The sequence below is a fragment of the Triticum aestivum genome, chromosome 7B (genome assembly GCF_018294505.1).
Source record: "Triticum aestivum cultivar Chinese Spring chromosome 7B, IWGSC CS RefSeq v2.1, whole genome shotgun sequence".
Lineage (NCBI taxonomy): Eukaryota > Viridiplantae > Streptophyta > Magnoliopsida > Poales > Poaceae > Triticum > Triticum aestivum.
Window position 1 is genome coordinate 313,699,713 of NC_057813.1, and position 21,316 is coordinate 313,721,028.

At 50.1% G+C, this 21,316-nt stretch overlaps 1 protein-coding gene across 1 annotated transcript; it reads right to left on the reverse strand.

The window, feature by feature from the left end:
- Window positions 1–2,517: 2,517 nt before the first annotated feature.
- Window positions 2,518–5,990, reverse strand: LOC123157122 (RNA polymerase sigma factor sigA). Its single transcript, XM_044575368.1, has 10 exons — window positions 5,566–5,990; window positions 4,766–5,485; window positions 4,399–4,597; window positions 4,202–4,294; window positions 3,986–4,114; window positions 3,819–3,872; window positions 3,645–3,722; window positions 3,480–3,542; window positions 3,297–3,409; window positions 2,518–2,960 (listed from the first exon to the last, which is right to left on the reverse strand). Exons 2-10 carry the CDS (start codon window positions 5,461–5,463, stop codon window positions 2,852–2,854), a joined length of 1,536 nt encoding a protein of 511 aa, XP_044431303.1. The 5' UTR covers window positions 5,464–5,485; window positions 5,566–5,990; the 3' UTR covers window positions 2,518–2,851.
- Window positions 5,991–21,316: the final 15,326 nt, after the last annotated feature.

Here is a 21,316-nt window from a genome sequence, read left to right on the forward strand (position 1 = left end):
TTCCTTCAATTTGTTCACCCACCGTAATACTTACGCTATCTTGAGAGAAGCCACTAGTGAAACCTAGGGCCACGGGGTCTATTTTCCATCATATAAGTTTCCAACCTATCTTTATTTTGCAATCTTTACTTTCCAATCTATATCATAAAAATACCAAAAATATTTATCTTATCTTATTATCTCTATCAGATCTCACTTTCGCAAGTGGCCGTGAAGGGATTGACAACCCCTTTCTCGCGTTGGTTGCGAGGTTCTTGTTTGTTTGTGTAGGTACGACGGACTTGCGTGGAGCCTCCTACTAGATTGATACCTTGGTTCTCAAAAACTGAGGGAAATATTTACTCTACTTTGTTGCATCACCCTTTCCTCTTCATGGGAAAACCAACGCAGTGCTCAAGAGGTAGCAAGGGGGCGCCGCACACTGCTTAGAGAAATTCTTCTGTCTTCTAATGGCGCCCCCCGTATATAAAGGAGGTAGGGAGAGGAGGCCGGCGCTAGGGGGGCGCCTAGAACACACAACACTAATTATTAGCCGTGTGCGGCGCCCCCCTCTGCAATTTACGCCTCCGGTCATATCTTCTAGTGCTTAGGCAAAGACCTGCGCGGATCACTTCACCATCACCGTCATTGCGTTGTCGTGCTGACGGAACTCATCTACTACCTCGGCACCTTGCTGGATCAAGAAGGCGAGTGACGTCACCGAGCTAAACATGTGCAGAACTCAGAGGCGTCGTACGTTCGGTGCTTGATCGGTCGAAGCTAGAAGATGTTCGACTACATCAACCGTGTTGTCAAAAGCTTCTGCTTACGGTCGACGAGGGTACGTAGACATACTCTCCCCCTTGTTGCTATGCATCTCCATAGATATATCATTGCGTCTGCGTAGAATTTTTTTTGTTTTCCATGCAACGTTTCCCAACAAGTATCAATGACAAACCTATACCAACTAGTAATGCCAACATAATTTTTTTAAGAAGAATTGTGGTAAATTGCTTATGAGTAGATATATTTTGAGCATCACAAATTATGTACCAAGAATCTTTTAAACTCTCTCCGCCCCTTTGTTAAAAATTAAGCATTTCTCACTCAGGCGTGGAAAAAACAAGTGAAGAACTAGCCATGATAGCAACAAAAAGCAAGAATAGCAGCACAAGGTATTTTTGGTATTTTGGAATTTTTTGGTAAGCAAAGCAAGAAGCAAAAGTAACTAGGAAAAAAATAAAGCAAGTAAATAAACGGTTTGTGTGAAGGCACTTGATTTGGTAGTAGAAGACTCGCCGGCAACGGCACCAGAAATTTATTTTCTACTCCCGCGGGAGGCGTTGGGTTTCCCAAACAGGAAGGGTGAAGGGGAACAACAGCATAGTTTTCCCTCAATTAAAAACCAAGGTTTATCAAACTAGTAAAAGCCTCTAAGCTAACAAAATAAATAACACCTGCACACAAACACAATTAAAACTTGCAGCCAGCATGGCAAAGAGTTGTCAAGCCCCTTGTCTTGCTAGTTACAAGATTAAAAGGAAATAGAGATAGATAGTAGTGGAGTGAAACGAAAAATAAAAGAGCAATTTTTGTAGAAGAATTTATTAATGGAGAGTAGAACAGGGGGGCATAGAATCGCTAGTGGCATCTTTCTCTCAAACAGGCGAATGGCATGGTAAACAAATTATAGCTGGGCAATTGAAAAGATTGTAATATTTATGACTATGATCATTCATGGCATAATCCCATATAGGAATTACGTCCGTGATAAGTAGAGCATTAATCCAACTGCATGTACTACTAATACTTCATCCAAAAAACGCTATCCAGGACGTAGGGTTTTACCTCTTTGAGAGGACCCGAACCTGGGTAAACATCGATGTCTCCCTTGTGTCTTGTTACCATCTAGCCAAGGCTACCAGATCGGGACCCCCTACCCGAGATCTGCCGGATTTGGTACCGTCACCAAGACTCGTCGATATGATGCGGTAGAAGCCATGCTGGTCCCCCTTAGCCACCGCATGAGAACATGCGGAGACCAGTGTCCTCCATCGAAGCCATCCACCCATGCTGGTCCACCTTGGCCACCGCATGAGAACATGTGGAGACCATTGTCCTCCATCGAAGCCATCCACTGGTCCCTCAGGCCGATGTACGGCTCCAAAGACCCGCGCGAGATTTGACATAGTCGCGCCTAGGGGCCAATATGAAGGGAAAGCCCCACCACCGTCATCATCTCTAGCAGCGACGGGGAGATTGAAGGCAGCCGTGGCCGAACCCTAGATGAACTACCCAGGGGCCACGATGAAGGAAAAGCCCCACCGCCGCCATCATCTCCAGCAGCGACAGGCAGATCGAAGGCGGCCGTGGCCGAACCCTAGATGAACAAGGGGAACACCGTCATGACCAATGAAGAACCGCCCCGACGCCTCCATCCCTGGCGGGCGCACGGCTTAACCGCCAGTATCCTAGATCACTAGGTCGCGAACGCTAGATCGCTCTCGTATCCTCTGCTTTGTCATAAGGGCAACATACTTCAGCAGAACAACAAAGTTTTAGATAGCAAGCCATACCAATAACAAAGGAGAAAAATTCATGAGATAGGTCTTGCTCTATTTGACCAAGCTACATGAGGCATTCACTATATATACAATACAGAATACTTGAACGGCTTCCAAGGAAAATGTGGCATTGAGACTTTGATCATTGCATGCCTATTGTCACAAAATGTACATGTATGATTATCTGCAAGTGAGTGGCAGTAGAAGCCTTTCAATGATGTAACCTGTGTTGTCGCTCTCTCTTTTCGAGTATATACAACCACTGCGTGTATGGATCCGGTCCAGCACAACATGAAAAACACCTCAGCTCAGTAATCCTGGAGCAACGCATCCAGCTTTTTCTGCCTCGCGGCGTGCTTCAGCTTCTCCATTGCGATAAGCCCTAGTTGTCTCACCCTCTCCCTGGATAACCCGAACCTGAAGAATGTTTCAAAGATCAGGATTAGACTATCATGTGGCAAGAAAGAACTGTGGTTCAGTTAGTAATGGTCATGTCTGTATCCTCTTGATGCTCCATTTTTAGCTAATAAAATCCACCCTTTGTCGGAAAACATGTCGATGTTATGAACATTGTATGCGGAAATTTCAAAACATTTTCAGGCGAACAAATACTTGATTGTGACATAAAATAACCTTGGCAGAAAAAGGAATCAGAAAATTGTGATGTTGCCTTGATGGCATTTGCTTTTGACAGCAATTAATAAGCGCAGGGCATGGCAAAAGTTCTTGTTCAGTTGAAGAAGTAATACTTACTGTCTGCTAATATCCTCCCATGTATGGCATTGTTTCCCTATACCATGGTATAACTGAATAATGTCCCTCTCACGTTCAGTGAGATTTGAGTTTAGAAGTTTGTTGACTTCCTCCTGGTATCAGCAGAATCTTAAGATGACTGAAAATCACGAGGAAGCGAACAACAATAGCAATAAAGGTTACCTTTAGGTACCACTCCTCAAATCCATGCCATGGGTCATTCGCAACATTTTGATCCTCTATATACTGAGAATGAGTGGAGGAGGAAATCAAAGTTAACCCCGAGGAATATTTCATCGTGAAAAAGTATTTTGGTGGTATTTATTGTGTGGTAGTGTAACAGCTTACGCTGTGGAGTGTATCTCCGGGTAGGCCATTTAAGGAGGGGAATGCCTGTTGATCCAACGAAAGAGCCTTATTGACAGCCTGCATTTTGAAGATGCAAAATCATTGTGAGAAGCCCAAAGGTGTAAAAGGGCTAAACATAAGAAATCATACATGGGACGATAAATATGTAAATACCTCTGCAGCATTGTGCACTTTCTTCTCCGATATATTGAGCAACTTTGCGATGTTCTAAGGACAATGACGAAAGGTTAGAGAAGAAGTAACAGAGCAACATGATGAACACACACAAAATCATGCCGCTTGAAATGCTTCACGCAAATAAAACTAGTAGTCCGCCCTACTTGCGTTGTCGGAGAAACCCCTTGGTCCTCCAATGCGTACTTTGCGCCACGAATCGCAATCAGCCTCTCATGCAGGTAAGTAGGGAGCCTGAATGTTTTCGAGTTGTCGGCCAGTGCTCTTGAAACACCCTGGTAACAAGGAAAGTAATGAATGGATAAGGAGTGCAAAGATTCTCTCGTCAGTACGTACTGATGAGATGAGCAAAGAGGTCTCACCTGACGAATCCACCAGTATACATAAGTGGAAATTCTGAAGCCCCTGGATGCATCGAACTTTTCGATCCCGCGGAGTAGCCCTATGAGACCACCCTGAATCACCAGCCAAATTGCCCAACATGTTACATGTTGATTTTTGTGAAACATGCTAACTGTCCTAGTGAAACAAATGCCCATGAACAGGAGGATGTGATTACCTGAATCAGGTCGGACAGCTCAACCCCCAGCTTGTCATACTTCTGGGCGATGGATATGACCAAACGGATGTTGCTCATTGTTAGCACCTCCCTCGCGAGGAACGACTCGCGCATTCTTGACCTTAGCTCCGGCGTCGATATCCGAAGTGATTGCGCCATCTGCTTGTACGACGGCTCATTCCCCAGTTTTTCTTTCAGCCTGAATCAATGTTTGAGACTCAGAGGTTAGGCAAAAGTGTCAACTTCATAGCACAACGCAAAGCAGCAGTGACAATGGTTCTTGATTTCGGATTCGGAGAAGAAGCATATAGTACTATGTTGGTTGAATGGATCACTAAATTTGGGGAAGAGCACTCCCATCCCATACTTTGATCTTTGCTGCTGCAGCCATATCCCGTCCTTGATCTTCTTGGAGAGGTGGACAACCTGCTTGTGCGTGAGGAGCTCCTTGCTGACGGTACCGCGAAGGTAGATGCGGTTTCTGCTCTGCAGCAGCTCGGGGCTGATGATCAGGTGCACGGCGCCGCTGCCTTTCTTGGACCTCCCACGCCTCCGGCCGCTCATCCGCCGCTGCCTCGCCGAGACGCCGGAGCGCGCCACGACGACGGAGCTGCTCCTGCCCTTGCCGTCATCGTCCTCGGCCGAACCAATGGCCTCCACATGGTGGCCATCGCCGCCGCCGTCGTCGTCCTCCTCCTCCTCGAAGGGGAGTTGCCACTGCTTCTCGAGCATGGACCTCTGCAGTAGGATAATGGCATCGAGGGAGAACTCGTCGGCGGGCAACAACGGAGGAGGCTGCGGCGCGAGCGCAGGCGCGCTCTGCCTGAGGGCCCGCATGACCTGCGCGCGGCCATGTGGGGAGAGCTTGAGCCTGTGCGCGGCGACGGTGAGCTTGGACGCGGCCGGTGGCGCGAACTGCAGCGAGGAGGAGCCGTGGGCGTCTCCCGCCGCGCTGCTCATGTGGCAGTTGACCTTGTCGGAGAGCAGGTCGTTGGGCGGCCCGAAGGACGTGCTGAGAAGGCGGTTGCCTGCGCTCAGCCCGATCAAGGCAGGCGTCGCCGTCATGTCTCGCCACCCGTTTAGTTATCTGCGCCGTATGAGCGCGGCGAGGGATTACAAAACACTGTGTTTCAAGAAACAGAGAAAGAAGAGATAGGAAGCTCGTACCTGTGCGGCGGCGCGGGGCGGCAGGCGGAAGCGACGAAGAATCAAGGGAAGGGGAAGGGGAGGAAGAGGAAGACGACGGCGCGGGCGTCGGAGACAATAACCAAGTACGGAGTACTAGCGTACTAGTAAACTAGAAGCTCAATGGACACCACACGCCGAGAGAGAGAGAGAGAGAGAGAGAGAGAGACGGAGAGGCTATTAACAGTGCGCTCGTGCGTGCGGTGGCAGCGGCAGCGGCAGCCGGCTCCACTGCTGCGCGCGCTGGTTTTACTGCGTTACTGCAGTGGAGAAGCTGGGCCGGAGGGGGAGGAGAGGATAGGGTGAGTGAGGGCGGGAGGCCATTGGCGGGGGGAGATATTCGCCGGTGGCCTCTCGTCTGGACGCCGAGGCCGAGCGCGCGCCACGACCACCAGATCCTGCGCCCGGGCCACCTGGCAACAAAAGATCGTCCCCTCCCCGTTGCCTCCACACGTCCCCTCTCCTCGTTTTGATTTCACGGCACTTCCTTTCACGCACAAAAACGATACTCCCTTCATTCCACAATATATAATGTAGTGTGTCCGCGTTTCCTAAAATCTAAATTTGATCACATATTTAAATAATGAGACCGACTGCGACGGGAGTAAAAATTATATCATTGAATTCGCCATCTCGATACTAATTCAGTGGTATAATTTTTGCTGCCGGCGCATTTGATCTCATTGGTTAAATATATGATCAAACTTAGATCTAGGAAGCGCGGGCGCACTACATTGTGGGACGGAGGAAGTAAGTACATGCCTCCTGAATTCGCACGAATGCAAAAAAAACTTTGATCCGCACCGTAAAGAGACCTGAGTGTTAGAACGGAGAGAGAGGGATTGTTGCGGAATATGATGGATGTATTATTGAGTCTCGAGGGCGAGTATATATTGAGTATAAGACTTGGAGGGCAAGAAGCCTCTCCTGGAGATATGGTAGGAAACATATTACAAATCCTAGACTACCAAATACATGTAAACCAAATATATCTCTAACATCCCCTCGCAGTCGTAGCGGTAGCGTTGCAGACAACAGGAGCATCGCGGACAGTCAGACTGGAGAGAATAGCAGCCGGCGGGCTGACATCCCCCTGCAGTCGTAGCGGGAGCGTCGTGGACAGTGTCGCGTCGCGGACGCGTTGACTGTAGAGGAAGCCGACGAGTTGCTCAAGCGGATGATAACCCTTTGTGCCGATGTCAGAGGTAGCCGAGAGCATAGGGTGGTGGAGCCGTGGTCGAGGTAGCCGTGCGAAGCACGCTGTGGTCGATGTCGAGTCGGGGTAGCCGTGTCGAGGGAGTCGCCGTGGAGCTGCGGGCGCAAGGAGGCGCCGAGTTAGTCATGGACGTAGTGGTGTCGAGGTAGTCGTGCGCCGGAAGGAGGATGGTGTCGATGAGGCGTCACACCGAGTGTGCCAAACCCGGGGACACGTCGTAGACGAAGGCACGCATCGGTGTTGCCAGCACCGTGCATACGTAGACGGACGAAGACGAAGTTAACGAAGCGCCGACCAGGCTTGCCAGGCCCGAAGACACTCGTGGATGAAGGCACACATCGGTGTTTCCAGCACCGGGCATGCGGAGACGGGGGCCTGCACGAGCTATACGCCATGTCGGAGAAGTCGAAGGGGTCAGTAGAGAAGAACTCGACAACGATTGCGGCGTCCATCGACGCGGGGCCGATGTTACCAGCGGTGGTCGGAGTAGATGAAGTGTTCGGAGTAGATGACAGTGACACTGGCGATGTGCTGGTGCTTGGACGAAGACAAAGGGGGTGGACGGGCGGCGGCAGCGGCGGCCAGAGAAGAGCGGCGACGGCGGCGGCTAGGTTAGTAGGGCGGCGGCTGTTCTCGAAGTAGGCGAGAAACCCAACAGTGTGACGAAGACCGGCGCGGACAGAGGCGTTCCCGCACCAAGAGAGGCGGCGCGGCGCATACCATGAGAGGTCGACACGTGGGGACGGCGGTGGACCGCGGGTCGCGGTGCTACGACCCAAAGGGGCGATGCAGCGACGACAGGTAGGTCGGGGCGACGGCGGAAGACCTCGGGGTGGCAGCGGGGACCGCGGGCCGCGGCACTACAACCCGAAGGGGCAGCGCAGCGGCGGAGCGCAGGTTGGTGCAACCGCGGGGACGGCCTCGGGGGCGGCGGTGGGGACCGTGTATCGTCGCACTACGGCCCGAAGGGGCGACGCAGCAGCGATGCGCGAGTCGATGCAGCCACAAGGAGAACCACGGGGTGGCGACGCTACGGCCTGACGGGGCGATGCAGCGGTTGCCCGTTCCTCGATCGATGGAGGGGCGCGCTGAACTCGGTGACGATCTTCACCGGACTTGCGGAGGCATGCACAACGAACGGGCCAGGTCGGTCGCGTGGCGTAGATGAAGCGGATCGCAGCGATGAGCGGGTGATCAAGCCGATCACGCGCGAGGTCGGGAACACCGCTCGGTGGAGGCGGGATGGCGGCGGAGTCCAAGATGAGGCCGACGTGCGGACGAGCGCGTCAACACCGACACCCGGGCTGCCAAAACAGCACCGACGTTCGTGCAGCGAGGCCTGAGCGACCAACGTAGTAGTGGTGCCCGAGCTGAGGTAGCCGACGAGCCTGACGCAGCCGGCCTGATGCAGCCGGGGACAAGGCCGACGAGGCAGACCACAGGGCCGCCGTGCAGATGTGGCGAAGGCGGGTGGCGTGGATCGATGGGCGAGCCGGCGCGCAAACGGCAGCTAGATGGGCCGCCCATGGCGCGAGGCCGCCGGGTCGGGGCGATGCAGGAGTCCAGGTTGGAGCAGGGAGGAGACGACCGGCGCAGTGCGATGTGCGGGCCGACGCGCGGACTACGGTTGGCCCTGACGAGCCGCCACGGCGGCGTGGCCGCCGGGTCGGAGGAGAAGCCGACAGGTCGCGCCGGGGTCGAAGTAGAGGCATGCGGCGATCGACGGCGGCGGCGGGCGACGCAAACTGATCAAGCATAGATCGAAAAACCAAAAAAAAATACCGATCAAGGTGACCGGCGGGAGAGAGAAAAATCCAGAGCAAAGGCTCGGGAAAAAGACTCTCTAGGGCAGCCGGTCAACATGGCCGGCGGACGAACCCTAGGTACGGGCGGCGCGGCCCCCGGCGGCGGTCATGGAGGTCGATCGCCCTGGGGCTGCGCAGAGCGTAAGCATCGGGCGACGGCTAGGGTTTGGATTGATTAGGATAATACCATGTTAGAAGGGAGAGAGAGGAATTGTTGTGTAATATGATTGATGTATTATTGAGCATCGAGGGCGAGTATATATTGAGTACAAGACTTGGAGGGCAAGAAGCCTCTCCTGGAGATATGGTAGGAAACGGATTACAAATCCTATACACCAAATACATGTAACCCAAATATATCTCTAACACTGACTATTCAAGATAGCACTAACATATCCCCCAACCTCATCGGCCACATCAGCGGCGGCCACCTTTACTCCTCGTCGGCACCTTGTCGGTACATTAGTGGCGGCCATTTCCACTCCTCATTGGCACCTCATCCTCGTCGTGGCTTCCACGAATCTGGTGACGAATTCGTTGGCGTTGAAGAATGTAGTCCCTAAATAGTCGAAACACCATAGGAAACAAGAACCGCAACTGCAAATAACCACGAGAGGCGAAGAATTAAACAAATGCATCAGTTTAAGTGGAACTGGATGGTTCGGGTTGGGTTTCGAATTATCCAGGCAACGTTCGAATGTCCGGGCTTCGAATCCGGATGATCTAGGCAGGTCAACCATGGCCGAAAGTGGAGCTAGTGGAACTCGAATTTGGCATTGGAAAGATAAATATGGTGGTTTTGTTAGGGAATCTCGTGGTGAAAGGATGGAGAGAGGTGTAGGAAGGCTAGATCCACATGCAAAGCATCAAATATATGGATCCAAATCAATAAAATCTCACAAAACCAATAAGTTGCAAGAAATTGGTAGGGCTATTTTTGGCGGGGAATTTTTGAATTTAGGGAGAACAAACAAAAAATGCTAGAAAGGTGAGGGGGGAGAGGGCTCCAAGATGTGATCAACCTTGCTCATGATACCAAGATGATATGGGGGTAGAGTCCCGAGGGTGACCTAATCATTCACGCTTGGAGGGGGGAGGAACACTCAATATCACAAAAGGAAACACTCAAAACAATACCCAGTTACACATACACTCTCAAAGCAAACATATACAAGACGCACAAGATGCATGAACAACAAAGGGAAAAGAGTAGCAAGGGCAAAGTCTTCCCAAATCCCAAAGGAAGATAAGGTGGCTCGATGATCTATGATGAGATCCTTCTCCACATGGGAGGTCTTGTAATCTTTGAGGGATTCTTCTCCTGGGAAGGAGGTACAAGGAGAAAATCTCTCTCGATTTAGTCTAATATATGCTTTGCTAACCCTATAGAGGAGGTAGTAGGGGATGACTATATATAGTCTAAGCCGGATTAGGGGCGACAAAGAGGGATACATCGCCACTTGGGTTGAACTGCGCACACGCAGAACCGGATGTTCCAGGATGTTATCCGGACGCCTGGGCAATGGCCGGATATCTAGGTTGGAGCCCATGTCAGGGTTGGGTAGTTGGCCCGTGGGGGTCCTGACGAGGACATGTACTAGGGATAGGGTAACATGCCTGACCTATAGACCCTTCCCAAGGACACCATGCACCGTGTACTGGCCCCCTAGGACAGATCACAGCTCAGATGTACTATACCTGAAGGTCACTCGGAGGCCAACAACCACTCGGAGTAAAACACTCCACTTGACCATATTATTTCACTCGGAGTACATGACTTCACTCAAACGAAGAGGACCAGGAGGCTCCCTGGGATCGCAACGGTCAGGACGTGCGTGCACCCTTATCAAGTGTAATTAATACAGCCGTTACCAGTGGCACCCTTAAAACCTCCCTTTAACCCTTGGTTATGGCAGCATTCACAAGGTGTCTGGCGGACTCTATATAAGCCACCTCTCGGCTCCATAACAAGGGTTGACATCTTCTGTAAACCATACACTCAATCTAAACAGCTCCATAGCACCGAGACGTAGGGTTATTACCTATAGCGTGAGGGGTCTGAACTCGTAAATCCGAGTGTAACAACTACGCCATAGCTAGGCTCTACCCTCTAATTCACACCCCTATACACTACTGTCATACTTACACCCACGATAGTTGGCGCCGCCCGTGGGGCAGGCGTCTAGCGACTTCTAGCGTAGTTGCGATTTTCCCACCTTCACCATGGTTTTCGGCGGCAGATTGACATTCAGCGATGAGATCCTTTCGACACCCTCAACTTCAGTTTAGCGTGGCTCCAGGAAGCCCAGCTAGATGTCGATGCGCTGCCCATTTGCGGAGCAGCGCACTTCCATGCAAGCACCTACGGTGTTCTTCTTCGTCAGTCGCCGACAGCTCCCCACCTAGTTGTTCGCCGTTGCAAGCGCTCCGGGCGCTCGCAGCTCTGGCGCTGGGTTAAGCACGCGGTGGACCTCCAGGTTGTGGCCCCGCAGATCGCGGCGATCAAGCCCGATGAGCCCATCCTCGACTTGTTCGGCTCCTAGCATGACTACTCGGACGGCGTATCCGAGTACGAGAGCAGCAACCTTGCTGTAGAGGTGCTAATGGTCGGTTCCCAATACAGTCCACACGGGTATCCCCATGGCGGTGTGTAGGATCGAAAGTATGTCTAGAGGGGGGGGGGTGGTTAGACTACCTGGCCAAATAAAAACTTAACCTTTTCCCAATTTTAGTTCTTGGCAGATTTTAGCAATTTAGCACAAGTCAAGCAATCAAGATATGGTTCAAGCAAGTTTGCAAAGAGTATATGAGCAGCAGAAAGTAAAGCATGCAACTTGCAAGAAAGTAAAGGGATGGGATTGGAGTGTGCAAACGCAATTGGAGACACGAATGCTTTTGGCGTGGTTTGATAGGTGGTGCTATCGTACATCCACGTTGATGGAGACTTCAACCCACGAAGGGTAACGGTTGCGCGAGTCCACGGAGGGCTCCACCCATGAAGGATCCACGAAGAAGCAACCTTGTCTATCCCACCATGGCCATCGCCCATGAAGGACTTGACTCACTAGGGTAGATCTTCATGAAGTAGGCGATCTCCTTGCCCTTACAAACTCCTTGGTTCAACTCCACGATCTTGTCGGAGGCTCCCAAGTGACACCTAAGCAATCTAGGAGACACCACTCTCCAAAAGGTAATAGATGGTGTGTTGTTGATGAACTCCTTGCTCTTGTGCTTCAAATGATAGTCTCCCCAACACTCAACTCTCTCTCATAGGATTGGATTTGGTGGAGAGATGATTTGAGTGGAAAGCAACTTGGGGAAGGCTAGAGATCAAGATTCATATGGTTGGATTGGAATATCTTGGCCTCAACACATGAGTAGGTGGTTCTCTCTCAGAAAATGAATGCTGGAAATGTAGGCACGTTCTGATGGCTTTCCTCACGAATGAGGAGTGGGTGGAGGGGTATATATAGCCTCCACACAAAATCTAACCTTTACACACAATTCACCAAGCTCGGTGGGACCGAATCAGAAAACTCGGTCGAACCGATTTAGTTCATAATGTGACCGTTAGGCATTTCGGTGGGACCGACACATCAACTCGGTGGGACGAACTTTGTAGGCCTTGCTCTCTTCTTCTCGCTCCACAATGAGAACAGTGCTGACAACTTGACAAGTGGCCGCAATGTATAAGAGCAACGACTCTTTACTGTTCGGAGCAGCAAGCACCGACTGGGTGGAAAGCAGGGCTTTGAGGTCAACAAACGATGCTTGGTCTTCGGGAGTCCACTCGAATGAATCAGACTTCTTCATTAATTGGTATAGGGGCATTGCCTTCTCACCGAGGCGGGAGATGAAATGGCTCAAGGCCACAAGGCAGCCTATGAGCTTCTGTACATCATGTAGGTGTCCAAGACGCTACATTTGGACTATCACGCCAATTTTCTTAGGGTTGGCATCTATTCATCATTCCTGGCCAACTTGGCTGAGCGCACTCGTCTAGAGGAGCTCCATAAGTCACTCGATGATCGAGCGCGCCGACAGGAACAACCCAGTTCCAGTCATTGGTAGTGGCAGTTGTTTTCGAGTGATCCGCAATGAGATTATCAGGTATTCCGCACTCCAATTTAGAATTTGGCGGCTGCCACTTGGATAGTTGATTCCATCCAGCCGTCCTGGTCAGAGGGATGGGAGGGTCTCCAGCAGATTAGAACCCAACTCAAGGCCGCTGAAGACCAGAATTCGGCTATCTCCCAGCCGTGCCACAGGATTCATAGCAAATCTGCCAGGGCTGACACGGCCTGGTTGACTCACAGTCCAGCTACCCTGAGAAGGAACATACAGTCGCCTCAACAACGAGACAATTGAGACCGTCGCCAGGATCAGTACCCAAAATAGGGTCACGATCGGTTCACACCACAGCGACATCATGATGATCATCATCGTATGCTGATGCCCCCTCCGAGAGATGACTCATGCGTGCCCTGGTCGCATGATGATAGGTGTCCGTATGGCGACGATCGGAAGGCCAGCCCTCCCCGTCACGGTGGCGGTGGTTACCAAAAGGAACCGGTTGGTCTCCATGATCCACGGTTCAATGCGAGACAATTCTCGCCCAGAATCTGGTAGATAGAGGCAGAGCCCAAGAGAAAGCATGGACAGAGACCGTCGGAGTGGAAGCAGAGCCTTCATCTCCGGGCCCGAGTGTTTCAGCAGAGCCATTAGTGTCGTAGAGATTCCCCCCAATTTCAGATTGGCGGCCGGGATAAGCAAGTTTACCGGTGAGTCCAAACCAGAGACGTGGCTGGAAGACTACCGAGTGGCTGTGCAGATTGGTGGCGGCAATGATTATGTGGCCATGAAGCATTTGCCTTTGATGTTGGAAGGCTCGGTCCGGGCCTAGATCAACCAGCTCATCCCCACTAGCATCTACTATTCGGAGGATCTGGCTCTAGTGTTCATCAAGACATTTGAAGGCACATGCAAATGTCCAGCTGGACTGACTGAGTTGCAACATTGTGTTCAGAAACCGAATGAAACCTTGAGGGAGTACATTGAGCACTCAACTACTCAGCATCACGTGGTTGAAAATGTCACCATGCATTAAGCCATCTGCGCCTTCAAGGCAGGTGCCGGGTATTAAGAACTCATCCTGAAGTTTGCTCGATCATAGCCCTTGATCATGAGCCGAATGATGGAAATCGCCACTCAGTATGCGAATGGTGAGGAAGAGGATTGTGTTTGTAATGGCAAAGAAAAGACCGGCGAACCCAGTACTAGAAATAATAACCCTAGTCAGAAGCAGAAACGCCAAGCCGAGGGTCCAACCCAGGTTGAAGATGCATCTCTGGTCGGACAAGCCAAGAACAAGGGGAAGGCCAAAGAAAAGTGGATTGTGAAAAAGAAGTAGGATCAGTCGAGCCAAGGTGTTCTTGATCTCCCATGTCATATCCACACCAAGAAAGACAAAGCAGGTAATCTGATATTACCCAAACATACCACTCAGCAGTGCAGACTACCGATTCAACAATTCCGAGACGGTCAACCGAATGTAAGAGTCCAGACGATGATGGTTATGAAGACAAAGATGAGGCTTACCCTAGTGTCAATGCGACTTTGGTGATCTTTGCAAATGTTTATAGCAAGAGTTGACTGAAAGTCATTAAACGTGAAGTAAACATGGTCATGCCAGCAATGACTAAGTTCCTCAACTGGTTGAAGACTCCGATCAGTTTTGACCAGTCAGATCACCCAGCCTACATTGCCACCCCTGGGCGGCAGGCGCTGGTAGTCGATCCATTGGTCGGAGGCACTCGGTTGCGTAAGGTCCTCATGGACGGTGGAAGCAGACTGAATGTACTCTACACTGAGACCCTAAAGGGAATAGGCATCCCAATATCTTGCCTCAGCGGGAGTAGCATGAAGTTCCATGGAGTGATCCCCGGCAAGAAAGCAAAGTCACTCGGGTAGATCGCCCTGGATGTGGTCTTTGGAGATGAAATAAACTTTAGGAAGGAAAGGTCAACCTTCGAAGTGGTAGACTTCCGCAGCGCCTATCCTTGGTTGACCAACTTATGCACGCTTCATGGCCCGCCCATGCTATTCGTACCTCCAGTTGAACATGATGGCCCCAAAGGCAGGATCATTGTCACGGGAAATAGGCAGCATGCCGAGGAGTGTTTATAGTAAGGGTCAAATATTGCAGATGAACAGATGGCTATGGTGGAACTAGAAGACTACAAGAAAAATGCCGATCCAAGTGATCTACTGCGATCCAAGAAACCGGCTGCAGAGTCCGCTTTCTAGTTGGCCGGCGAGACGAAGCCAATGCACATCCACCCAGAAGATCCCAATGCTGCACCCACCAACATATCTACGACACTTGATGGCAAATAGGAAGTTGCGCTCATCCTGTTCCTCCGTGAGAACTGGGACATCTTCGCATGGAAGCCGTCTGACATGCCGGGTGTACCCGGGGGCTGCCTGAGCACCGTTTGTGAGTCGACTCGAAGACCAAGCCTGTGAAAGAACACATTTGTCGTTCGGCCACAGAAAAGAGGAAGGTGATTGGCTAGGAAATAGCTCGGCTTCTGGCGGCTGAGTTCATCCTTGAAGTATACCACTCCGAGTGGCTCGCCAACGTCGTCATGGTTCCTAAGAAGGACAAGTCTCTCTATATGTGCGTTGATCTCAAGCACATTAATCGGTTCTACCCTAAGGATCATTTCCCGCTCCCCGTATAGATCATATAGTGGATTCCACTGCGGTATGTGAGCGACTATCTTTTCTGGATGCGTACTCTGGGTACCACCAGATCCGACTGTATGGGCTAGATGAAATAAAAATGGTTTGTTATATCACCATGCCATTCGGTCTCAAGAATGTTGGCGCCACTTTCATGCGCATGGTTCAGAAGTGTTTGCACACACAGATTAATTGGAACATTGAGGCATACATGGATGATATCATTGTACATTCCAGGAAAGGTTCCGACCTATTGGCTGACCTCACTGAGACTATTGCAAATTTGCGAAGGTATGACATCAAGTTGAATCCAGCGAAGTGCACTTTTGGTGTACCAAGGGGCAAACTACTCAGTTTTGTCGTTTCGGAACGATGAATAGATGCCAACCCTAAGAAAATTGGCGTGATAGTCCAAATGTAGCATCTTGGACACCTACATGATGTACAGAAGCTCATAGGCTGCCTTGTGGCCTTGAGCCATTTCATCTCCCGCCTCGGTGAGAAGGCAATGCCCCTATACCGATTAATGAAGAAGTCTGATTCATTCGAGTGGACTCCCGAAGCCCAAGCATCGTTTGTTGACCTCAAAGCCCTGCTTTCCACCCAGCCGGTGCTTGCTGCTCCGAACAGTAAAGAGTCGTTGCTCTTATACATTGCGGCCACTTGTCAAGTTGTCAGCACTGTTCTCATTATGGAGCGAGAAGAATAGAGCAAGGCCTACAAAGTTCAGTGTCCAGTCTAGTACATTTTAGAAATCCTGACTCCGTCCAAGCAGAGATATCCTCATTGATCGAAGCTTGTCTATGGTATTTACCTGACGGTGAAGAAAGTATCTCGTTACTTCCAAGAGCACATGGTGTCAGTCATCAGCGGTGCCCTGCTGTCTGAGATCATGAACAATCAGGATGCAACTGGTCGAGTGGTGAAGTGGGATATTGAGCTACTTCCCCTATACATCGAGTTCGAGGAAAAAAAGGCAATCAAGTCCTAGGTGTTGGTGGATTTCTTGGCCGAATGGACAGAGTAACAACAGCCGACTCAGAGTCACCCAGAGCATTGGACCATGTTCTTTGATGGTTAAAATATGCTGAACAGTTCAGGTGCCAGAGTGGTTTTAGTGTCTCCAAAACGCGATTGACTCAGCTATGTCTTGCAGATCCACTTTGATTCCTCCAACAACGAGGCCGAGTATGAAGCACTCCTTTATGGGTTACGTATGGCCATCTCACTCGGTGTCGATCGCTTGATAGTCTATGGTGACTCAGATCTCATGGTGAATCAAGTGATGAAGGAATGGGACGTCAGAAGCCCCGCCATGACAGGATATTGCAATGCAGTGAGAAAGGTGGAGAAGAAATTTGAAGGCCTGGAACTTCACCACACCCCTCGGATCAAGAACCAAGCGGCGGACGATCCGGGAAAGATCAGATCCACTCGGAAACCCATACCCAGCAATGTGTTCCTTGAGCACCTTCATTCCCCACGGTGAAAGAAGATCCCTTCATCGAAGAGCCCCCGCGGGTGGTCGGTCCCTCCAATCTGACTAAAATCAAGGTCCCAATAGTTATTGACTTGGTCATGAGATTCTGGCGATCACGCCCGACTAGACAGTGTCGTACATCGCATACTTGCTCAGGCAGGAGCTTCCGGAAGATGAAGTTGAGGCACGTCAGATTGTTTGCAGAGCCAAGGATTTCACTGTGATGGGCGACCAGCTGTACAGGAAAAGCGTCACTGGTTTGGCTCAGCGCTGCATTTCTCCAGAGGAAGGTCGATTAATCCTAGAAGTAATCAACTCGGGAACTTGTGGGCACCATGCATCCTCTCAGACAATCGTGGCAAAAGCTTACTGAGTCGGTTTCTTCTGGCCATGCACCAACAAAGCTGCGCAAGGGATAGTCCAACATTGCACCGAGTGTCAGTATTATGCAAACTTGTCGCACAAGCCCACATCAGCCCTGAAGACCATCCCACTTGTCTTGTTGTTTGCGGTTGGGGACTCGACATGGTGGGTCCTCTCAAGACAGGAGCGAGTGGATTCACTCACTTGCTTGTCACAGTTGATCAGTTCACTAAGTGGAATGAAACCAAGCCCATCAAGAAGCTGGATTCTTGGACAACAATCAAGTTTATGAAAGAGCTGGTATTTAGATACGGCATGCCCCACAACATCATCACTGATAATGGCTGAAACTTCGACTCAAAGGAGAGCATTCTGCGCTACCCAAGGCACTCGGGTTGATTATGCTTCTGTAGCACACCGGCAGCCGAATGGGCAAGCTGAGAGGGCGAACGACCTGATTCTTCAAGGGCTAAAGCCGCGCCTTATGTGCGATTTGGAGCATGCAGCCGGAGCGTGGGTCACTGAGTTGCCATCAGTTATGTGGGGCTTGAGGACGACCCCCCCCCCAATCGATCTACCAATTGCACTCCTTTCTTTATGATGTAGGGCGGAGGCCGTCCTACCGAGTGTCTTCTCCACAATTCTCCTCAAGTGGATTTATACTCTGGAGCCGAAGTAGAGCAAGCATGGCAGGATGTCGTTTTCCTCCTGAAGCAGGAAAGGGAGATGGCCCTCATCCGGTCGGCCATGTAACAACAAGACTTGTGTCATTTCCATGACATACACATAAAGGGTCGTGCCTTTCAGGAAGGAGATCTCGTGCTCCGAGTGGATCAACAGAGGATGCATAAGCTTGCTCCCGCGTGGGAAGTTCCATTTGTTGTTGCCAAGGTTCTACATAATGGAGTTTCTCACCTTTACAACCTCATGAAGAAGGTAGATGAGCTCTGCGCTTGGAATGCCAAACCACTTCGGCGATTCTACACTTGATGTTGAGATGATAAGATGTAATAAAATCATTTGAGTGATGTTTGATGAATAAAAGCATGACCTTTTCGATACTTAATTGAGTCCATTTGTGTACATTTACCAGCTTAAAACACCTAGTGGGTTAGCTCACAAACTAGTTTTTGCCAAGTTAAAAACTACTCCGACTGAAGAGCGTCCCTCTCACTCGAGGGCTTAGTTGTGAACCAGTTTTTGCCAAGTTAAAAACTACCAGAGTGAAGAGCATCGTCTAAGTTAAAACTACTCCGAGTGAAGAGCGTCCCTCTCACTCGGGGTCTTAGTTGCGAACCAGTTTTCCCCTAAGTTAAAAGTACTCTGAGTGAAGAGCATCCCTCTCACTTGGAGGCTTAGCTGCGAACCAGTTTTTGCCTAAGTTAAAACTACTTGGAGTGAAGAGCATCCCTCTCACTCAAAGGCTTAGGTGCAAACCAGTTTTTGCCAAAGTTAAAACTACTCGGAGTGAAGAGCATTTCTCTCACTCGGGGGCTTAGCTGTGAACTAATTTTTGCCTAAGTTAAAAATACTCTGAGTGAAGAGCATCCCTCTCACTCGGGGGCTTAGCTGCGAACCAGCCTTCGCCTAAGTTAAAGACTACTCTGAGTGAAGAGCATTCCTCTCACTCGGGGGCTTAGCTGTTAACCAGCGTTTGCCTAAGTTAAAAACTACTGTGAGTGAAGAGCATTCCTCTCACTCGAGGTCTTAGCTACGAACCAGCCTTTGCCTAAGTTAAAAACTACCCCGAGTCAAGAGCATTCCTCTCACTTAGGAGCCTAGCTACGAACCAGCCTTTGACTAAGTTAAAAACTACTCCGAATGAAGAGCATTCCTCTCACTCGGGGGCTTAGCTGGGAACCAGCCTTCGCTTAAGCTTTAGACTGTCAAAAACTCAAAAGAAGACATTCGGACAACTCTAGAAGTTCAAAAGCAAATATGAGTACTCGAGCCCAAATCCTGAAAGAGTTTAACGGATACAAATTCACTCGTCATACCGAGGCAAATGGGTAAAGCTTAAAGTTTTTCTCATGCATCAGAAGGATTGGTTGGCTCCAAGAAAGTGTCCAGGTCTATGTCATCGGCAATCCGAGTGGCCGCCTCGATGAACGTCTCCATGAAGTCTTCAAACTTGAGCTTCTTCATGTTGGCGACCTCGAGAGACTTCAACTTTTCCTCCTTGGATTCTTTGCAATGGACACAAATAAGGGAGATCACCACATCGGCTCCACAGCTGGCGGCAGACTTCTTCCATGCTTGTACTCGGCGGGGAATGTCGTTAAGGCGAGCCATCATCATCCCCAGATCATTCTAGAGAGTTTGTTCTGGCCATAACTCCTTGCCAATCCTCCCATTGTGCCCCGTAGACGAACGATGTACCCTAGAGCATCATCAAGGCGAGCTTCGAGCCGCAGGATGCCTAGGGCTGCTTTATCCCTAACGAGTGACCTGGTGGGGTTCAAGTCCCTATCGATCCTATCAGTCTCCAACTCGAAGTCATAACAATATTCTGCAAACCAAAACAAGACCCAAATCAGTATGTGTGGAACTCACTCAAAAATGAGAAAGAGTTCACTCAGACGAAGAGTTCACTCAGAAGTACTTGCGAGCTTGGTGTACATCTCCTTCGTGAAGTCCTATATGTATTGCTCCAGAGAGTGCCTCTTCTTAGTGAGCTAGGCGATCTTCTCGCTCAAAAGTTTTCTTCTCTGGCTCGAAAACACTCTCTTGAGTCTTGAGCTTATCATCCCATTCGGCCTATTGCTTTTTGAGCTCAGCAATTTCCACCTTCGCTTCCTCAACATCAGTCTTATGTGACTTATTCTCTTCCTCAAGTTCTGCAACTGAAGCCAGCTTTTCTTTGGCAGCCTTAGTCTTCTCCCTCGCCACCTTTTGCGCTCCTGCCAGCTCATTATCCCTGTCGACAAGTGCCTGCTTATTAGTTTCTAAAGAAATAGAAGTCCCGAGCCACACTAGGAGTCGATGGTTTTCACTACACACATCTGTTTGACTGAGGTCACTTGGTTCAAATTAGGAAAGGAGGTGAAAGCAGAACACTCGGTTACCGAAACTTACCTCCTGTGGTTTTCACTTCCGCCTGCGTGCGAGCCATGTTCCTCCTCTCCATTTCTAGATCTAGTCGGAGTTGATTCGTCTCCTTCTCCAGCGATGCGTAATGGGCCCCGAGCTTGCAAGTTTTCCGATGTAAAGGAACAGAAAATGAGTCAGTCGATGATAAAAATACACTGAATGTATGAGGATCAGCACTCCCGAGAGGAACAAGTTAGAACATTACCAGATCCTAAAGTATCCTCTGACCTCCAAGTTAGGGAGGAACAAGCTTGATCAGTACCAGATCCTAAAGTATCCTATGACCTCCAAGTCAGGGAGGAACAAGCTTGATCAGTACCAGATCCTAAAGTATCCTCTAACCTCCGAGTCAGGGAGGAACAAGCTTGATTAGTACCAGATCCTAAAGTATCCTCTCACCTCCGAGTCAGGGAGGAACAAGCTTGATCAGTGCCAGATCCTGAAATACCCTCTTAAACGAGTCGCTAGTGCAACTCACTCGGTCAGTCGAGGAGATCACAGTTCTATCAGACTTTCGCCGACATCCCACAGTCGATGGTAGTCTTGGGGACTACACCCAGTGGGTGCACTCAGCGTGCCACCACTGGAAAGTGACTCATGTTGATGAGCTAAAAAAAGACTTGCATGTACGTTCTATCAGACTCCCGCCGATTGCATACAATTGATGACAGTCTCGGGGACTACACCCAGTGGGTGCACTCAGTGTGCCCCTACTGTAAGGGCATGCACTCGAAACAGTCCGCCTAATCCTAGTGACGGCCAAAAAACGGCACCGCAACAAGTTCTAAGAGTCCCACCGATCACCAGCAATCAAGGGGAGCCTCGGGAACTACACCGTGTATCCACTTGGAACGGTCCGCCTTATCTCTGCAAGTTTTCTTAGAGATAGGTCTTCAAGTTGAAGTTGAGTTGCAAAATTCCTTTATGCCAGAACTTTGGGACTGAAGTAGTCGAACTAATTCAGATAGCAAATTCTGTGAGCTTGTCTAACTTCTAGTCTCAAGTAACTTGAACAGTGCATCAAGACAAGACTTT

Coding starts and splice junctions, on each gene's coding strand:
- LOC123157122 (XM_044575368.1), bottom strand. CDS start 5,463: ATGACGGCGACGCCTGCCTTGATCGGGCTGAGCGCAGGCAACCGCCTT. Junction 4,295..4,398: donor AGCTGTCCGACCTGATTCAG/GTAATCACATCC, acceptor CTGGTGATTCAG/GGTGGTCTCATAGGGCTACT. Junction 3,723..3,818: donor AAGTGCACAATGCTGCAGAG/GTATTTACATAT, acceptor TTCAAAATGCAG/GCTGTCAATAAGGCTCTTTC.